This window comes from Pseudophryne corroboree, chromosome 5 (assembly GCF_028390025.1).
Source record: "Pseudophryne corroboree isolate aPseCor3 chromosome 5, aPseCor3.hap2, whole genome shotgun sequence".
In the NCBI taxonomy this organism is placed as follows: domain Eukaryota; kingdom Metazoa; phylum Chordata; class Amphibia; order Anura; family Myobatrachidae; genus Pseudophryne; species Pseudophryne corroboree.
The window spans coordinates 531,171,595-531,191,130 of NC_086448.1; the positions used below are offsets into that span (position 1 = coordinate 531,171,595).

The following is a 19,536-nucleotide window of genomic DNA, read 5'->3' on the forward strand; positions in this document are numbered from 1 at the left end:
TTACTTACTAACACATTTTAAAAGATCCACAGGTGGAGCTAATTATTACACTTGTGATTCTGTGAGGAGACCTGGAAATCATGGAACTGTTGGAGATCCTTGAGGGCCGAGTTTGGGAACCACTGCTTTAGATGAACACATTGTAGAACACATAATAATAATAATTATTATTATTATTATTATTATTATTATTATTATTATTTTGTTTTATTTTGAGCAAGGTGGTCGACTAATAAAATATATTGCTCCATCATATAAGCTTAGAAATATTTCACCCTGCAAAATATTAAAACAGGTATCCTCTTGAGTTATTAAGATTTTTTTATTTTAAATTATTATTATTTCATCAGATTTTCCACAAAATTTCTCAATAAAGTATCCCAAAGTAAAATCAACTAACCTCTCGGCCCAAACAAATAATCCACAAATTCATTTACTTCTTGGTCTAGCGTCTGTATGTGTTCCTGAAAAAAACAGCACATTAATAACCATTAAGTATTAATTTACACTCAATGTCATATACTATATAATACAGTATACACTAGTAAGAAATATGGTTAAACTTTAAAATTATTAATCAAATTAGTTTATTCATCAAACATATAGTAAAGAATATAGAGTGTTTTGTTTTGGTGGATAACTGAGGCGCACCGAGCAGAACCCTCCCTCCACTAATTTATAATCTGGGAGTTTTATGTTACACCACCCATGAATATAGGACGTTTCCAACTGAATCATCGTAGGTACCACCACTGGAAGTAGCCACGGTTGTTATTGCAAGACTGGTTAAAGTGTGATCGTTTGTTTCATAAGGAGTAAAATGTAGCAATTTACAATACTTGTCCATTTTATTAGTTCATAAGTTGAGATCGCTGACTATAGAATTACTGTATAAAACAGTTTGATTGCTCAGACTGGCAAAACTCAATGTATGCATACTGTATCTATTTATCAAATAAAAAAAATGGCTTGGTCTATAACTAGTCAAAGCTAAAAAAAATACTTTATGTAAAAATATATTGACTGTGCTAAGAGGGGAAATACCATTGGAAATATTAAGACAAACTATAAAGACTTGAATATTAAAAAAATATATATATATATATTAATGTATATAATATAAAACCATTAGATAATATAAATCATTTGTGTACATTTGGTGTATATTAAAACAAAAAAATGACAACAATATAAGACTAATTAGCCTACAAATTTAAAATCAGATCCACCCTGAGGGAATTTCCTAATTAGATTTTTATTTTTTATCCAGACCATCTACAAATCCTCAACCAGTCAACATACAGCAACATCAAGATTATTACTATATCAATAAGCTAACAAGTGCCAGGATGTACTAGCCACAACATCCTGTGTCTTAGTTCTTAAATGCTAATGGATTACGGTTTCCAACATTTTTCGTTTATAGCCATTATAGAAAATGCTGGACAACCTGCATTATTCCTATTACACTTATAATGAACTATCAGTATTAAGACAAGCATGTGTAAGAAAATGAATCCCAAAGGTGCACAAGCTGTCAGTCGCCCACTGTCATCTTTCTGCTTGAATGACATCATCATAGAAATAAAATTTGCTCCTTGCACGCTGATGTAAATTACCTAAACTCAGGTACCAGCCAATATTTAGTCACCCTTATATAGTAGACAAATATTTTTGTTCTCATTTTAGAAAAGTGGCAAGATAGATGAAGCATACAGTGAAGCTGTGAGACATATGGAAGTAAAACAATCTTAGTAACCTATTCCAATTATACTTGAATATAAAGTAGTCTGTCTTAAGTACATTTCGCTTTGTTAGTAAGCATCGTCCATTATCTTTATTGAGATTAGGTTTCTACAGGAGGTAGTTTACATGGTAAAGTTATCCAATGACTCCGAGAGAATGCTTCCAAACTAGGGCCTGCTGAATTCTTAGGCTGGGTAAACACTTGATGATATGCACCCAATATATCATCCGTGCCGGCAGGTCAGACGATATATCGTCCAGTGTGTACACACTATATCGTTAATGATGCACGCTCTCACGGGTCATTAACGAAGTCCAATATCTTTAGTTCCAGCCTTGAAATCTATAGATATTGCACAAGACTGCATGCACCGGGATGTGGGTGCATGCCGTCATTGACTATATCGGTCAGTGCGTATGTCCGATATTGTTACACTTGACGATGTTGCATCTTATGCACATCATCAAGTGTGTAACCAGCCTAAGGGGAATATACAATTATTATTATTATTGTCCCGCCGGGGGCTATCTAATTAGCCCCAATAAGCCGGCGCGTGTCACGGCTTATCAGAGATTTTGTTTCACCTGCCTCCGGCAGGCGAAGCAGAATCCCCGGAAACAGCCCCGTTTTTCATCCAACAACGGGGCCATTTCACCCAAAAATACACAGGTTTCACTGAACCTGTGTGTTTTCGGGAGAAAGGGTTTTGGGTTTTTTTGACAGGCGATCAATCTGGATAGCCTGTAAAAAAAAAAATCGGTGAAACATCGGAAAAAAGTCAGAAAAACTTCCGTTTTCGGCTGTTTTTCGGACCCGATGTTTTACCGTGGATAATTAGATATCCCCCTAAGTCTAGAATTGCAGAGGGCGTGAGGTGGCTTCCCTTGCACAAGGCATAAGCCAACGTTGCTTTAATTGGCAAAGAAAAATGCACTTGAAATAACATCAGAAAACAAAAACTTAATGTGTGTTTAATGGAGGTTGGGAATTGCAAAGATAGCTGGCTGTAAGGAGATTCACTTAAGGAACATGATTCACATGAAACGGTGCAGGATAGCGCCACAATATTCTGCTTGAACAGGTTCTGCTAGGCCTCAGTGCAAAAGGAAAAATGGCTAGTGAATGGAACGTGGCCTAGGAAGCCAAGAGATTTGAGGATGCAGGCTACACTGATCAAATTGCAGCCTTGGTTCTAAGTAGAATTGCCAAATTCTCCCTTTAATAAACTTGGTGGCTTTGACTTATCTCCAATATAAAACATACCCAATACGGGTCTTCTGGACTCCTCCATCATAATCTCTTCTACTTCTTATTGGCTCTTTGTCAGCCAACCACAGAAATAATTCTGTAATGCCCTCAACGTGTTAGGTGTAAGATCCTTGATGGGTATCACAAATTCCAAGAATTTAAAATTACTACAAAAAGGAAGCATTTTATTTAATTTAGATAATGCCAATTTGATTGTAACCTTTAGCTCGTGTGTTCAGTCTGCTGATGCATGTGTTCCTCACTTCGAAGAGAGACTTTTTTTTAGTGTGGAATAGAGGCCAGTGACGCTGTGGAAAGCGTTAACTCTAATGCCATGGGAAGCTACTGCCTATGATGGAAAGTAAGGTTGGATTATCTACCTAAAAAACATGACCTGGTATCCTTCCATTTCAACACTGGTAACCATACAGTGCTATGCCCAGAGGCATAACTTTATCTCTATTGGCAAGATAGAGTTGGCACCACCCCTACACTGAGAGTGTGGGCAAAGGTACACATGGGGAGGGGAGACAAGCAGTAGAGAGGGCAGAGAGCTGCAGATGGGGAGAGATAAAGAGGAGAAGATGCCCAAAGCAACCAACCAGTTTCTACCTTTTATTTATCCAACACAGTCTTTGAAATTACAGACGTCTATTTCTTGCTTTGGAAAACTGCTCCACTTTATCAATCTCCAAGGCTTGATGCATCTCTCCCACTGTATCCACCACTACACTACTGACCCCTCTATACCCACCACTACACTACTGACCCCACTATACCCTACACTACTGACCCATCTATACCTGCCACTACACTACTGACCCCTCTATACCCTAAACTACACTACTGGCCCCACACACCACTACACTACTGACCACTTTATACCCTGCACTACACTACTGCCCCACTATACCCTACCCTACACTATGCTACTGACCCATCTATACCTGCCACTACGCTACTGCCCCCTCTATACCCTAAACTACACTACTGGCCCCACTATACACACCACTACACTACTGACCACTCTATACCCTGCACTACACTACTGCCCCACTATACCGTACCCTACACTACACTATTAAACCCACTATACTGTACCTTACACTATTTTACTGACCTCTCTACACCCTCCACTACACTACTGAGCCCCTTATGCCCTGCACTACACTACTGAGCCCCTTATGCCTTGCACTACACTACTGAGCTCCTTATGCCCTGCACTACACTACTGGCCCCACTATACCCTACACTACACTACTGACCTCTCCATGGGCCGGATTCATTCCTGATCGCTGCTGTGCATTTTGGCTGCTTGTTTTTATTGGGTCGGGCTGCTGTCTAAAAGGGGTCTCTTGACGGATTACACCCAGGAAGCCCCCGTGTCAGGCTCCCGGGTGCGACACAGTCATTTTAGTATAAAAGCGGTATCAGTGACAACTCTAGGTCCAGACTGTCTAACTTACAGTAACACCTTCACCTGTTACAAAATGCTCTCTCAAAAACTTCCAGCATATACATGTATTACAGTAATCAGGGTTTAGGAGAAGAGTGATTTCAGCTCTAATTTAACTGTAATATTAAATTTCACAGCAGAGTATTTTATATCAAGTGGAAGGGGCCAAATAGTAACAACAAAAGGCAAATGAATCATTTATAAAGGAAAATTAATCATTTATACAATATAAAAATGCAAAACACTGCTCTCTTTTCATAATCTAATGTCTTTCTGTACTACAGTATTCACTTTACCTACAGAACAGTTCTGCTTACGCAGCAGATCAATGCAATCCTTTTATAAGTAATCCTGCTGAACTCGTTCCTGCCTTATCCCAGCATCAAGCAGCACTCCATACAGGATTAGGAAGGTTTAAATCAGAACAGACTGAAGTGGTAGACAGTGTTTTAAATATTTATACGCGTGGTAGAAGTATCAAAAAAATTATATTTAACATTTTCCAAAATACTTACAATATGGAAAGCCAAGGTTGATGCTTAAGCCTGGTACACACTATGCCGATCAGATAAACGCTTCAATCCTCAAAACGATGATTTGAGCAGTGTGCACCCTGCATGCATTAGCTTAGTGTGTACTGTCTTCACTGGGATCGGAAGGTCGGGCATCTCATTTTTAGGAGCTCATAAGAAGCATCCTCCCAATCCAACCTTTTATATGCGCTCTCATACACACCTATGCAATTACCCAGGCCATCAGTCAATATAGGGGGTCATTCCGAGTTGATCGCTAGCTGCCGTTGTTCGCTGCGTAGCGATCAGTGAAAAAATAAGAATTTACTTACCGATAATTCTATTTCTCATAGTCCGTAGTGGATGCTGGGAACTCCGTAAGGACCATGGGGAATAGCGGCTCCGCAGGAGACTGGGCACAAAAAGTAAAAGCTTTAGACTAGCTGGTGTGCACTGGCTCCTCCCCCTATGACCCTCCTCCAAGCCTCAGTTAAGATACTGTGCCCGGACGAGCGTACATAATAAGGAAGGATCTTGAATCCCGGGTAAGACTCATACCAGCCACACCAATCACACCGTACAACTCGTGATCTGAACCCAGTTAACAGTATGATAACCGTAGGAGCCTCTGAAAAGATGGCTTCCAACAATAAACAACCCGATTTGTTTGTAACAATAACTATATACAAGTATTGCAGACAATCCGCACTTGGGATGTGCGCCCAGCATCCACTACGGACTATGAGAAATAGAATTATCGGTAAGTAAATTCTTATTTTCTCTGACGTCCTAGTGGATGCTGGGAACTCCGTAAGGACCATGGGGATTATACCAAAGCTCCCAAACGGGCGGGAGAGTGCGGATGACTCTGCAGCACCGAATGAGAGAACTCCAGGTCCTCCTCAGCCAGGGTATCAAATTTGTAGAATTTAGCAAACGTGTTTGCCCCTGACCAAGTAGCTGCTCGGCAAAGTTGTAAAGCCGAGACCCCTCGGGCAGCCGCCCAAGATGAGCCCACCTTCCTTGTGGAATGGGCTTTTACAGATTTTGGCTGTGGCAGGCCTGCCACAGAATGTGCAAGTTGAATTGTACTACAAATCCAACGAGCAATCGTCTGCTTAGAAGCAGGAGCACCCAGCTTATTGGGTGCATACAGTATAAACAGCGAGTCAGATTTTCTGACTCCAGCCGTCCTGGAAACATATATTTTCAGGGCCCTGACTACGTCCAGCAACTTGGAGTCCTCCAAGTCCCTAGTAGCCACAGGTACCACAATAGGTTGATTCATGTGAAACGCTGAAACCACCTTAGGGAGAAATTGAGGACGAGTCCTCAATTCCGCCCTATCCGAATGAAATATCAGGTAAGGGCTTTTATAGGATAAAGCCGCCAATTCTGATACGCGCCTGGCTGAAGCCAGGGCCAACAGCATTACCACTTTCCATGTGAGATATTTCAAATCCACTGTGGCAAGTGGTTCAAACCAATGTGATTTTAGGAACCCTAAAACTACATTGAGATCCCAAGGTGCCACTGGAGGCACAAAAGGAGGCTGTATATGCAGTACCCCTTTGACAAACGTCTGAACTTCAGGCACTGAAGCCAGTTCTTTCTGGAAGAAGATCGACAGGGCCGAAATTTGAACCTTAATGGATCCTAATTTTAGGCCCATAGACAATCCTGCTTGCAGGAAGTGTAGGAAACGACCCAGTTGAAATTCCTCCGTAGGGGCCTTCTTGGCCTCACACCACGCAACATATTTTCGCCAAATGCGATGATAATGTTTTGCAGTTACATCCTTCCTGGCCTTGATCAGGGTAGGGATGACTTCATCTGGAATGCCTTTTTCCTTCAGGATCCGGCGTTCAACCGCCATGCCGTCAAACGCAGCCGCGGTAAGTCTTGGAACAGACAAGGTCCCTGCTGGAGCAGGTCCTTCCTTAGAGGTAGAGGCCACGGGTCCTCCGTGAGCATCTCTTGCAGCTCCGGGTACCAAGTTCTTCTTGGCCAATCCGGAGCCACGAGTATCGTTCTTACTCCTCTCCTTCTTATGATTCTCAGTACTTTTGGTATGAGAGGAAGAGGAGGGAACACATATACCGACTGGAACACCCACGGAGTTACCAGAGCGTCCACCGCTATTGCCTGAGGGTCCCTTGACCTGGCGCAATATCTGTCCAGTTTCTTGTTGAGACGGGACGCCATCATGTCCACCTTTGGTTTTTCCCAACGGTTTACAATCACTTGGAAGACTTCTGGATGAAGTCCCCACTCCCCCGGGTGGAGGTCGTGTCTGCTGAGGAAGTCTGCTTCCCAGTTGTCCACTCCCGGAATGAACACTGCTGACAGTGCTATCACATGATTTTCCGCCCAGCGGAGAATCCTTGCAGCTTCTGCCATTGCCCTCCTGCTTCTTGTGCCGCCCTGTCTGTTTACGTGGGCGACAGCCGTGATGTTGTCCGACTGGATCAATACCGGTTGACCCTGAAGCAGAGGCCTTGCTTGACTTAGGGCATTGTAAATGGCCCTTAGCTCTAGGATATTTATGTGAAGAGACGTTTCCATGCTTGACCACAAGCCCTGGAAATTTCTTCCCTGTGTGACTGCTCCCCAGCCTCTCAGGCTGGCATCCGTGGTTACCAGCATCCAATCCTGAATGCCGAATCTGCGGCCCTCTAGAAGATGAGCCTTCTGTAACCACCACAGGAGAGATACCCTTGTCCTTGGAGATAGGGTTATCCGCTGATGCATCTGAAGATGCGATCCGGACCATTTGTCCAGCAGATCCCACTGAAAAGTTCTTGCATGGAATCTTCCGAATGGAATCGCTTCGTAAGAAGCCACCATTTTTCCCAGGACTCTCGTGCACTGATGCACTGACACTTGTCCTGGTTTTAGGAGGTTCCTGACTAGCTCGGATAACTCCCTGGCCTTCTCCTCCGGGAGAAACACCTTTTTCTGGACTGTGTCCAGAATCATCCCTAGGAACAGTAGACGTGTTGTTGGAATCAGCTGTGATTTTGGGATATTTAGAATCCACCCGTGCTGACGTAGCACTACCTGAGATAGTGCTACTCCGACCTCTAACTGTTCCCTGGACCTTGCCCTTATCAGGAGATCGTCCAAGTAAGGGATAATTAATACGCCTTTTCTTCGAAGAAGAATCATCATTTCGGCCATTACCTTGGTAAAGACCCGTGGTGCCGTGGACAATCCAAACGGCAGCGTCTGAAACTGATAATGACAGTTTTGTATCACAAACCTGAGGTACCCTTGGTGAGAAGGGTAGATTGGGACATGGAGATAAGCATCCTTGATGTCTAGAGATACCATATAGTCCCCTTCTTCCAGGTTCGCGATCACTGCTCTGAGTGACTCCATCTTGAATTTGAACCTTTTTATGTAAGTGTTCAAAGATTTTAGATTTAAAATTGGTCTCACCGAGCCGTCCGGCTTCGGTACCACAAACAGCGTGGAATAATACCCCTTTCCCTGTTGTAGGAGGGGTACCTTGATTATCACCTGCTGGGAATACAGCTTGTGAATAGCTTCCAATACTGCCTCCCTGTCGGAGGGAGACGTTGGTAGAGCAGACTTCAGGAACCGGCGAGGGGGAGACGTCTCGAATTCCAATTTGTACCCCTGTGATACTACCTGCAGGATCCAGGGGTCCACTTGCGAGTGAGCCCACTGCGCGCTGAAATTCTTGAGACGGCCCCCCACCGTGCCCGAGTCTGCTTGCAGAGCCCCAGCGTCATGCTGAGGACTTGGCAGAAGCGGGGGAGGGCTTCTGCTCCTGGGAAGAGGCTGCATGGTGCAGTCTTTTTCCCCTTCCTCTGCCCCGGGGCAGGAACGAGCGGCCTTTTTCCCTCTTGCCCTTATAGGGACGAAAGGACTGGGTTTGAAAAGACGGTGTCTTTTTCTGCTGAGAGGTGACCTGGGGTAAAAAGGTGGATTTTCCCGCCGTTGCTGTGGCCACCAGGTCCGATAGACCGACCCCAAATAACTCCTCCCCTTTATACGGCAATACTTCCATATGTCGTTTGGAATCCGCATCACCTGACCACTGTCGCGTCCATAACGTTCTTCTGGCAGAAATGGACATCGCACTTACTCTAGATGCCAGGGTGCAAATATCCCTCTGTGCATCTCGCATATATAGTAATGCATCCTTTAAATGCTCTATAGTTAATAATATACTGTCCCTATCCAGGGTATCAATATTTTCAGTCAGGGAATCCGACCAAGCCACTCCAGCGCTGCACATCCAGGCTGAGGCGATCGCTGGTCGCAGTATAACACCGGTATGTGTGTATATACCTTTTAAGATATTTTCCAGCCTTCTATCAGCTGGTTCCTTGAGAGCGGCCGTATCAGGAGACGGTAATGCCACTTGTTTTGATAAGCGTGTGAGCGCCTTATCTACCCTAGGGGGTGTTTCCCAACGTGCCCTAACCTCTGGCGGGAAAGGGTATAGTGCCAATAATTTATTAGAAATCAGCAGTTTTTTATCGGGGGAAACCCACGCTTTATCACACACCTCATTTAATTCATCTGACTCAGGAAAAACCACTGGTAGTTTTTTCACACCCCACATAATACCCTTTTTTGTGGTACTTGTAGTGTCAGAAATGTTCAATGCCTCCTTCATTGCCGTGATCATGTAACGTGTGGCCCTACTGGACATTACGTTTGTCTCGTCACCGTCGACACTGGATTCCGTATCCGTGTCAGGGTCTGTGTCGACCATCTGAGGTAACGGGCGTTTTAGCGCCCCTGACGGTGTCTGAGACGCCTGAACAGGCACTAATTGATTTGTCGGCTGTCTCATGTCGTCAACAGTTTTTTTGCAAAGTGCTGACATTGTCACGTAATTCTTTAATTACTACCATCCAGTCAGGTGTCGACTCCCTAGGGGGTGACATCACTAACACAGGCAATTGCTCTGCTTCCACATCATTTTCCTCCTCATACATGTCGACACAATCGTACCGACACCCAGCACACACACAGGGAATGCTCTGATAGAGGACAGGACCCCACTAGCCCTTTGGGGAGACAGAGGGAGAGTTTGCCAGCACACACCAGAGCGCTATATATATACAGGGATAACCTTATATAAGTGTTACTCCCTGTTATAGCTGCTGTATTTATATATTAGCTGCCAATAGTGCCCCCCTCTCTGTTTTACCCTGTTTCTGTAGTGCAGGACTGCAGGGGAGAGTCAGGGAGCCGTCCTTCCAGCGGAGCTGTGAAAGAAAATGGCGCTTGTGTGCTGAGGAGAAAGGCTCCGCCCCCTTCACGGCGGCCTTTTCTCCCGCTTTTTTCAGGAAACTGGCAGGGGATAAATGCATCCATATAGCCCAGGAGCTATATGTGATGCATTTTTTTTTTAGCCATATAAGGTTTTTATATTGTTTTTATTGCGTCTCAGGGCGCTCCCCCCCAGCGCCCTGCACCCTCAGTGACTGGAGTGTGAAGTGTGCTGAGAGCAATGGCGCACAGCTGCAGTGCTGTGCGCTACCTTATTTGAAGACAGGAACGTCTTCTGCCGCCGCTTTCTCCGGACCTCTTCGCTCTTCTGGCTCTGTAAGGGGGCCGGCGGCGCGGCTCCGGGACCCTTTTCAGGCTGAACCTGTGATCGTCCCTCTGGAGCTAATGTCCAGTAGCCAAGAAGCCCAATCCACTCTGCAGTCAGGTGAGTTCGCTTCTTCTCCCCTTAGTCCCACGATGCAGTGAGCCTGTTGCCAGCAGGACTCACTGAAAATAAAAAACCTATTTAAACTTTTACTTCTAAGCAGCTCAGGAGAGCCACCTAGCTTGCACCCTTCTCGTTCGGGCACAAAAATCTAACTGAGGCTTGGAGGAGGGTCATAGGGGGAGGAGCCAGTGCACACCAGCTAGTCTAAAGCTTTTACTTTTTGTGCCCAGTCTCCTGCGGAGCCGCTATTCCCCATGGTCCTTACGGAGTTCCCAGCATCCACTAGGACGTCAGAGAAAAACTGCTAATCTGCACATGCGTATGCACCAGTGACGTGCGGTGGGGTGAGGCAGGTGAGGCAGAGCCTTTCCTGTCATACTATCGTTTGTGCCAGTGTTTTGACTCTATAAAGTATATGAAAAATACAAATAATTTGTTTGAAATATCTTCTTTGCATTATTGTAATGATTTTTATAGCCCAAACTCTGGAGTAAAAAGTCTATGGCAGGTGAGGCAGTGCCTCACCTGTCTATCTTTTCTGAACATCTCTGATCAAAACTCACCAAATTTCCAGGAGTTTATACAGCTGCACCTGTGCATAATGCCCAGATGTACGCTTTGGCTCCTATATTGTATGTAAATCTGTCTCTGGGGCTTGCCAGTGCCTCCTGAGCCACTTAGCTCACCGCACGTCCCTGGTATGCACTGGTTCTAGCGACGATTCCAATCGCACAGCCGAACGCAAGGATATTGACAGGAAGTGGGAGTTTCTGGGTGGCAACTAACCGTTTTCCGGGAGTGTTTGGAAAAATGCAGGCGTGGCCGGGCGTTTGCTGGGTGGGTATCTGACGTCATTACCGTGTCACTCGTCGCAGCAATCATCGCACAGGATAAGTAACTACAGGGCTGGTCTTGTTTTGCACAAAATGTGTTTGCAGGCGCTCTGCTGCACAGGCGGTCGGACTCCTGCAAAGCGAAAATACACTCCCCCGTGGGCGGCGACTATGCGTTTGCACGGCTGCTAAAAACTCTAATGTTAAGTCTGAATATAATGTAATCCTGCTTTGGCAGTAATACAATGTGAGAATATTGCACTGCCCCATTCTGCATTGTTTGACTTCCTTATGTACTATGATGTACTGTACTAAACAGCATTCTGAAAGTGCCTGAATATACATGACCTATGATTCAATACTGTATATGCCAGACTTCTCAGGTCATTTATTTCTTTTGTAAATCATATTTAATTAAAAAAAAAAAAATCTGGAATTGAGACACTTTGTAAGGAATCAATGTTTTATTTGTGAGTGCGTTCAGTGTTATAGGCTGAGCAAACTTTGTCATACAAGTGTTCCATGATTTGTTTCAAAACCTAGAGATGCCTAAATATAATAAGCTGCTATTTGATTACCAGTAAGTGAAAGGGTTTGAGATGTGCACACTGGAGTCACGGCACTGGGGTGTTTGGAGCTGCTGACACTAAAGGTGTCCAATCTCTGGGGTATAATGCAATTTTATGGCCGGTATTATGAGCACTGCACCTAAATGTGTGTTGTATGTTTGGATGTCGGTAAATTGTAAATATGTAAGTGGGGAACCAGGCCTGGCGGTACCTGCTCAGCAAAGGAATGCAGTGCAGGTAGGCACAGGCAGGAGAGCTGCTCTACCTGCTCTGCATCCGTGCTGCTGTGCGAGTACGACTTATGCTGCCGGCTGCCGTAGCGCCTGTCATACTGTATTACAGGCAGCGGCGCCGGCAGCTGTGTAGAAACTGTGGATTAAAGTGCGGCCCCTCTTTGGCACTACAATGGAGTGATCCAGGAGGCAGCAACCCCCCCCCCCCCTCCCCCGTAGCGCGTGGTACGCCGATAAGCTCTGCCCCTTATGCCCTGCAGCGCGTCATACTGCTGTTGCGACCCGCCTTGCCCCCACAGTCCCACTCCCTTGTCAGCAGCACAGCCCCCAGCAGCGCATATTAAGAAGAAGCGTGCTCTCCTGGACCCCAGTCACAGCAGCACTGGAGCCAGTAAGTCAGCATCCTCAGTGCGTGGACGCAGCTCTGAGCTCTGGGCACGGGAGCGCAAGGATTAGCATAACCACTGAGACTCTCGTCTGTGGTCTTTATGTTCTGTCACTGTTTCAACCCCCCCCACCCCCACCCCAAGTATTCTGTCCTAGCCATTATGTAGAAACCCACCCCATGTTCCGTACTATTCCATCCCCTCCTGTTCAGTCCCAGACATTGTGTCACCCGCCCCATGTTCAGTCCCAGCCATTGTGTCAGCCCCCCCACCCCCCAGAATCCTTGTCAGCGCACTACAGGAAACGCGTTCTCCTGGCTGCCGTGCGCACAGACAGGAGCCAGATACACGGCATCCCGAGCGGGCGGTCGTGGCTCTGAGTGCTGCCGCTGCACAGCAGGTCAGGTCTCTGGGCAGTGGGTGAGAATGTGGGCAACACTCCAGAAGTCTTGCGGTACCCGGCTGTTACCGCTCCAGTCGGCGGCATCTGTGTCCTCCAGCAAGCACCATAATATGAGGCAATAGCAGCGGAGTTATTTGGTTACAGGGAGGTAAGGACACAACAAGGGACTCATTGATAATCGTGAGGGGTGTGGATCCCTGGCCCTCTTCTTACTGTGTCACCCCCCCTTTCCTCTCTGTATTCTGTTCCAGCCTTGTGTCTCTCTTGCCTCCCAGTTTTCTGACAAAGTCACTGTGTCACCCCCCCTCCCGTGTCCCATCACTGTGTCACCCCCCCTCCCGTGTCCCGTCACTCTGTCACCCCCCCTCCCAGTGTCCCGTCACTCTGTCACCCCTCCTCCCACTGTCCCGTCACTCTGTCACTCCTCCCAGTGTCCCGTCACTCTGTCACCCCTCCCAGTGTCCAGTCACTCTGTCACTCCCCCCAGTGTCCCGTCACTCTGTCACCCAAGTGTACCGTCACTCTGTCACCCCCCGTGTCCTGTCACTGTGTTACCGCCCCCCCCCCTCCCCGTGTCCTGCCACTGTGACATTCCCCTCACGTGTTCTGTCTGTGTCACCCCCTGGTGTCCTATCACTGTGTCACAACCCCCCCCCCCCCGTGTCCTGTCACTCTGTCACCCCCCCATGACTTGTCACTGTGTCACAACCCCCCCTCTGTGTTTTGTCCCAGCTATTGCCTCGCACCCCCCCCCCCCCCCATCTTCTGTCCCAGAATAATAACATGAATAAGGGGCATTATTGTGTGGTGTAATGTGAATAAGGGGCACTATAATGTGGCGTAACAAGAATAAGGGGCAACAAGGTGTGCTGTAACGTGAATAAGGGCCACTACTGTGTGGTGTAATGTGACAAAGGGGCACTACTGTGTGGCATAATTTTAATTGGTGGTACTAATTTGTGGCCACGCCCCTTTCTTGTGAGACCTCACCCTTTTTTTGTGTCGTGAAGTATGGGAGGGAAGGCGCAAATTTATAGTTTGCAGGGGGGCGCCGAACACCCTAGCACCGGCCCTGTGGGGAACAACTCCCATCTCTGAGGTTCAATTATGACAAGTGAGAGACAGTGCTCTCAAGCTAAATTCAGGAGGATTCCTTCCAGAGTGCTAAAATGCATCGATGACAATTACCAAACACATGTCCTACCATGCCAGCATCCACACCCTTCTCTGGTTGAAAGGTGGCAGTACTACACTGCATCGCAAGTACCTCCAAGAGGCACAGACATGGACGTCCTTGGTGTTAAGGAGAGCTTACACCGCCGCAGCAGCAACACTATCTAGCCCACCTACCAGAGTCGGACGTCGCTACTGAAATATTGACTTTGACACACAGCCCCAGCCTGGTCCGGCTGAACTGCACACTGCCTGCTTGTGCACCAGTGGAACCACACCTTCAAAGTGGATAGATACAGTGGTATGTTTAGAAGTATGACTAATTGTATATTATAGTAATAGATCATCTTCTCTTATTAATGCTACAGAGGACATATCATTTATAGCTGAAAAGCTACACCATATACCATTACAATCAACGGAGTCTGATGCAGAGTTCAGTGTCCACCTGTTTGCAGTGCATATCATGCATGTAATCGCACTGCGTATATTATGGAACTGTGTGCATGCAAGCATGGGCAATGCAGAGTCATATGCATTTTGACGGCATCTATACCTCTGCAGAGGCAAATCAGGGAATTCTCACACAGCCAAAGTTCATACAAGGCATGTTATAGCAACTCTGGGCAATGCAGAGATAGGCATAAGAGAAAATATGCCTGTTTGAAGGCATATCTTTTGCACTTAGTGTAGGGTAGATGCTGATGATGACTAGTAGCAAAACAGGGGTACACACTTCACTAGTAAGCAGGTGGCATGTGGGAGAGCGGCCTACTCTTCCAGAGGTATTCAAAAAATCATGAGTCTCCCACAGCTTCCGAGTGTCACAACTGAGGGCCTGAGCTGACGGGAGGCAGCCTCAGTTGTAGGGGCTGAGATGTACCGGAACCTGGGAGGTTGTATCAGACCCCTGGACATGTAAGTAACATGAAGAAGAACCGCCCGAAGGCGTGACCACGACAACTTGAATAAAAGTCAATGATGTTTATTTATGACAAACGCCATGCATCACAGTAGCAGTAAAAGAAACATAAAATCAGCAGAGAAATAATACAGTTCCTGGGTACTACAGGGTGGCAGGGGCCACAGAGCTCTGGTAGCATGAGACAGTTCTTATTATCTGCGAGTTGGAAAGTCCTTACCAGGCCTGACTGTAGCAATGAAGAAAGCCCAGGATCGTACCAGCTGGTGTTCCAGGGAGAGCTGGACTGCTGTAAATAAAATAGCTGCTGTGGGTTCTGGTTGGAACCAGACAGATGTTGGCACGGAGTGGATACTGGCTGGAACCAGTTAAATAATAAATGAAGCTTGAGAGCGATGCAATATGAATGAAATGTAGAGTTTGAGAGCGGAGAAATAATAATACCGGTGGAGAGTGGTAAACTGTAGAAAGGACACCGGCCCTTTAAGAGAAGCTGTACTCTGCTGGAAGCTGGGCTGGAAGCAGGTAATGTTGTAGCTGGAAACAGATGAATCCACAATGGATCGGAGAGTCAGGCTACACCGCAGGTGGAATGCTGGTGCGGGTCTCTATGGTGGAAGTCTTGAGACAGGAGCTGGAACCTGGAAGACAATCACAGGAGAGAGACAAACAGGAACTAGGTTTGACAACCAAAGCACTGACGCCTTCCTTGCTCAGGCACAGTGTATTTATACCTGCAGCAAGGAAGGGATTGGCTAGGCAATTATGCAGATTATCAATACTGAGAACAGATTGGTGGAAATGATCAGCTGACAGAATCCAAGATGGCTGCGCCCATGCAGACACTTGGAGGGAAGTTTGGTTTGAAATCCATGTGGTAATGAAAACAGTAATGGCGGCGCCGGCCACCGGAGACAGGAGGCGCCAAGCTGACAGGTGCACATCCAACCACGCGGACACAGCGGAGGCCGCGGCTGACGTAATCGCCACTCAGACACTCTGCATGCAGAAGCTCAGGGACGGCGGGGGAGGCCGCGGGAGACGCCATGCCAGGTGTAATATGGCGTTTACTGTGACAGCGTCTCAGAGTGACAGGAGAGGATACAGGAATGTAAACATCAGGATAACAGATGGGATCCGGTCCTGGAGCGCTGAGCCAGCCTTAGGAGGCATCTGATGGGTAAGAAATGGCGTCCAGATACCCGGATCGTGACAGCACCCCCGCCTTTAGGAGTGGCCCCAGGACACTTCTTTGGCTTTTGAGGAAACTTGGAATGGAATCTCCGGACCAAGGCAGGAGCATGGACATCAGAAGCATTGGTCCATGAACGTTCCTCAGGGCCATAACCCTTCCAGTCAATAAGATATTGTAGTTGACCGTAACGGTGACGTGAGTCCAGGATCTTGGCTACTTCATACTCAACGCCTCGTTGAGTTTGGACTTTCGGAGTTGGAGGAAGTGAGGAATGAAACCGATTCAAGATCAGCGGTTTCAACAGGGAAACATGGAATGTCCTGGGTATTTTTAAGAAGGGAGGCAACTGAAGTCTGTAAGCAACAGGATTGATGACTTGTTCAATCTTGAAAGGACCGATATAGCGAGGTGCAAACTTCATACTGGGAACTCTTAACCTCAAATTCTTAGTGGATAACCATACCCGATCACCCACCTTGAGAGCAGGAACTGCTCGACGCTTCTTATCCGCAAACTTCTTGTACCTGAACGATGCCTTGAGCAGAGCTGATCGTACGCTCTTCCAGATATTGGTAAACTGATGCAAGGTGATATCCACTGCGGGAACAGAAGTTGCTGGAAGCGGTTGGAACTCAGGGACTTTAGGGTGGAATCCAAAGTTAGTGAAGAATGGTGTTGAAGCAGATGAAGAATGATACTGGTTGTTATGACAGAACTCGGCCCAGGGAAGTAATTGAACCCAGTCATCTTGAGAGGAGGACACATAGATGCGGAGGAAGGCCTCCAAGTCCTGATTCACCCTCTCGGTTTGACCATTGGTCTGAGGATGGTAAGCCGTAGAAAACTTTAGCTTGACTTGGAGGACTTGACATAAACTTCGCCAGAATTTGGCTGTGAATTGAACTCCTCGATCTGAGATAATTTCTTCAGGAAGACCGTGGAGTCGGAAGATCTCTTGTATGAATACTTGAGCCAACTTGGAAGCTGACGGAAGACCGGTGAGAGGAATGAAGTGTGCCATCTTGGTGAACCGGTCAACTACCACCCAGATGGTATTGAACTTGTTGCACATGGGTAAATCTGTAATAAAATCCATCGACAAATGGGTCCAAGGTCGACGGGGAACAGATAGTGGAACCAGTTGCCCCGCAGGCGACTGGCGGGATACCTTATGTTGAGCACACTTTGGGCAAGATGCAATAAACTCCAAGACGTCCTTTTTCAGAGTTGGCCACCAATAGGACCTAGAGATAAACTCCAGGGTTTTTTGGATACCTGTATGTCCGGCAAAACGGGAAGCATGGGCCCAATGCATGAGCTTCTTCCTTAGCATCGGTTTCACAAAACTTTTCCCTGATGGGGGCGTAGAGTCCATCCCTACCGTGGAGAATGCCAACGGATTTATAATAGGATGCTTGTCTGAAGACTCTGACTCATTTTCTTGCTCCCATGAGCGGGAAAGGGCATCGGCCTTGCGATTCTGAGAGCCCGGACAGAACTGGAGTTTAAAGTCGAACCTGGAAAAGAAAAGTGCCCATCTGGCCTGACGAGGGTTGAGACATTGTGCGCCTTTCAGATATAAAAGGTTCTTGTGGTCTGTAAGTATGGTGATTGAATGAGAAGCTCCCTCCAACAGATACCTCCACTCTTCTAGAGCGAGCTTGATGGCTAGCAACTCCTGGTCGCCAATGGCATAGTTGCGCTCAGCTGGGGAGAACTTCCGGGAGAAGAAACTGCAAGGGTGTAAATGGCCATCTTTAGCCCTCTGAGATAACACCGCTCCTACTCCAACGGAGGAGGCATCCACCTCTAAGATGAAAGGAGAGTCGATGTCAGGCTGTTTCAGAACAGGCGCAGAGATGAACCTTTGTTTTAAAAGATGAAATGCTTGCATGGCTTCTTCAGACCACTTGGACGGGTTAGCACCCTTCTTAGTGAAAGCAGTAATAGGCGCCACAATGGTGGAAAAGTCTCGTATAAACTTTCGGTAATAGTTGGCGAATCCTAAGAACCTCTGGACCCCTTTGAGGGTTAAGGGTACCGGCCAATTTTGGATTGCTTGTAGTTTCTCAGGATCCATCTCTAGTCCGGAACCGGACACAATGTATCCTAGAAACGGAATGGACTTGACTTCAAAGACGCATTTCTCTAATTTGCAATAGAGATGATTGACACGGAGATGGGACAGAACCTCTTTAACCCAAAAACGATGTTCCTCTAAATCGTTGGCAAAAATGAGGATATCGTCTAGATAGACCACGACATGACGGTATAGAATGTCTCTGAAGATCTCATTGACAAAATGCTGGAAGACAGCTGGAGCATTGCTCAATCCGAAGGGCATGACGAGGTACTCATAATGTCCGTCACGGGTGTTAAAGGCGGTCTTCCACTCGTCACCCTCACGGATCCGGATGAGATTGTATGCACCTCTCAAGTCAAGCTTTGTAAAGATGGTAGCTCCGCTAACTCTGTCAAAGAGCTCAGTAATCAGGGGTAAAGGATAACGGTTCTTGATGGTAATGTCGTTCAAACCTCTGTAGTCGATGCACGGCCGCAGACCACCATCTTTCTTTTTTACAAAAAAGAAGCCTGCGCCGGCTGGGGAAGAAGAAGGTCGAATGAACCCCTTTGCTAGGTTCTCTTTAATGTATTCCTCCATAGAATGCGTCTCAGGCAGAGACAACGGATAAGTTCGGCCTCGAGGTGGAACCTTCCCTGGAACGAGATCAATCGGGCAGTCCCATTCTCTATGAGGAGGAAGGATATCAGCAGAAGCTTTACTGAACACATCCGTGAAATCTTGATATGGAGGAGGTGGAACATCAGACGATCTGGGGGAGGAAGAACAGACAGGCAATACTTTAAACAAACATGTCTCAGCACAGGAGGAACCCCATGCCAGGATTTGCGTAGTCGTCCAATCAATTGTAGGATTGTGAAGACGGAGCCATGGAAGGCCCAGGACCACAGGATGTGTGGCTCTTGGAATCACTAAAAAAGAAATAAGTTCGGAATGAAGAACTCCCACTCTCAGACGAACTGGTAGAGTCCTTAAAGAAATAACTGCATCAAAAATTTTGCTGCCATCCACGGCAGTTAAAGAAATGGACGAAGGAAGTCTCTCGGTGGGTAGGGACCACCGTTTAACATAGGCT

At 46.7% G+C, this 19,536-nt stretch overlaps 1 protein-coding gene across 1 annotated transcript in view; it reads right to left on the reverse strand.

The window, feature by feature from the left end:
• The window catches only part of ELOVL2 (ELOVL fatty acid elongase 2), a 317,659-nt gene that overhangs the window by 102,200 nt on the left and 195,923 nt on the right, over positions 1–19,536 (reverse strand). The window contains exon 2 of the mRNA XM_063923159.1: positions 401–464. Within this exon, the coding sequence (XP_063779229.1) occupies positions 401–464 (64 nt within the window). The remainder of the gene's footprint in view (positions 1–400; positions 465–19,536) is intronic.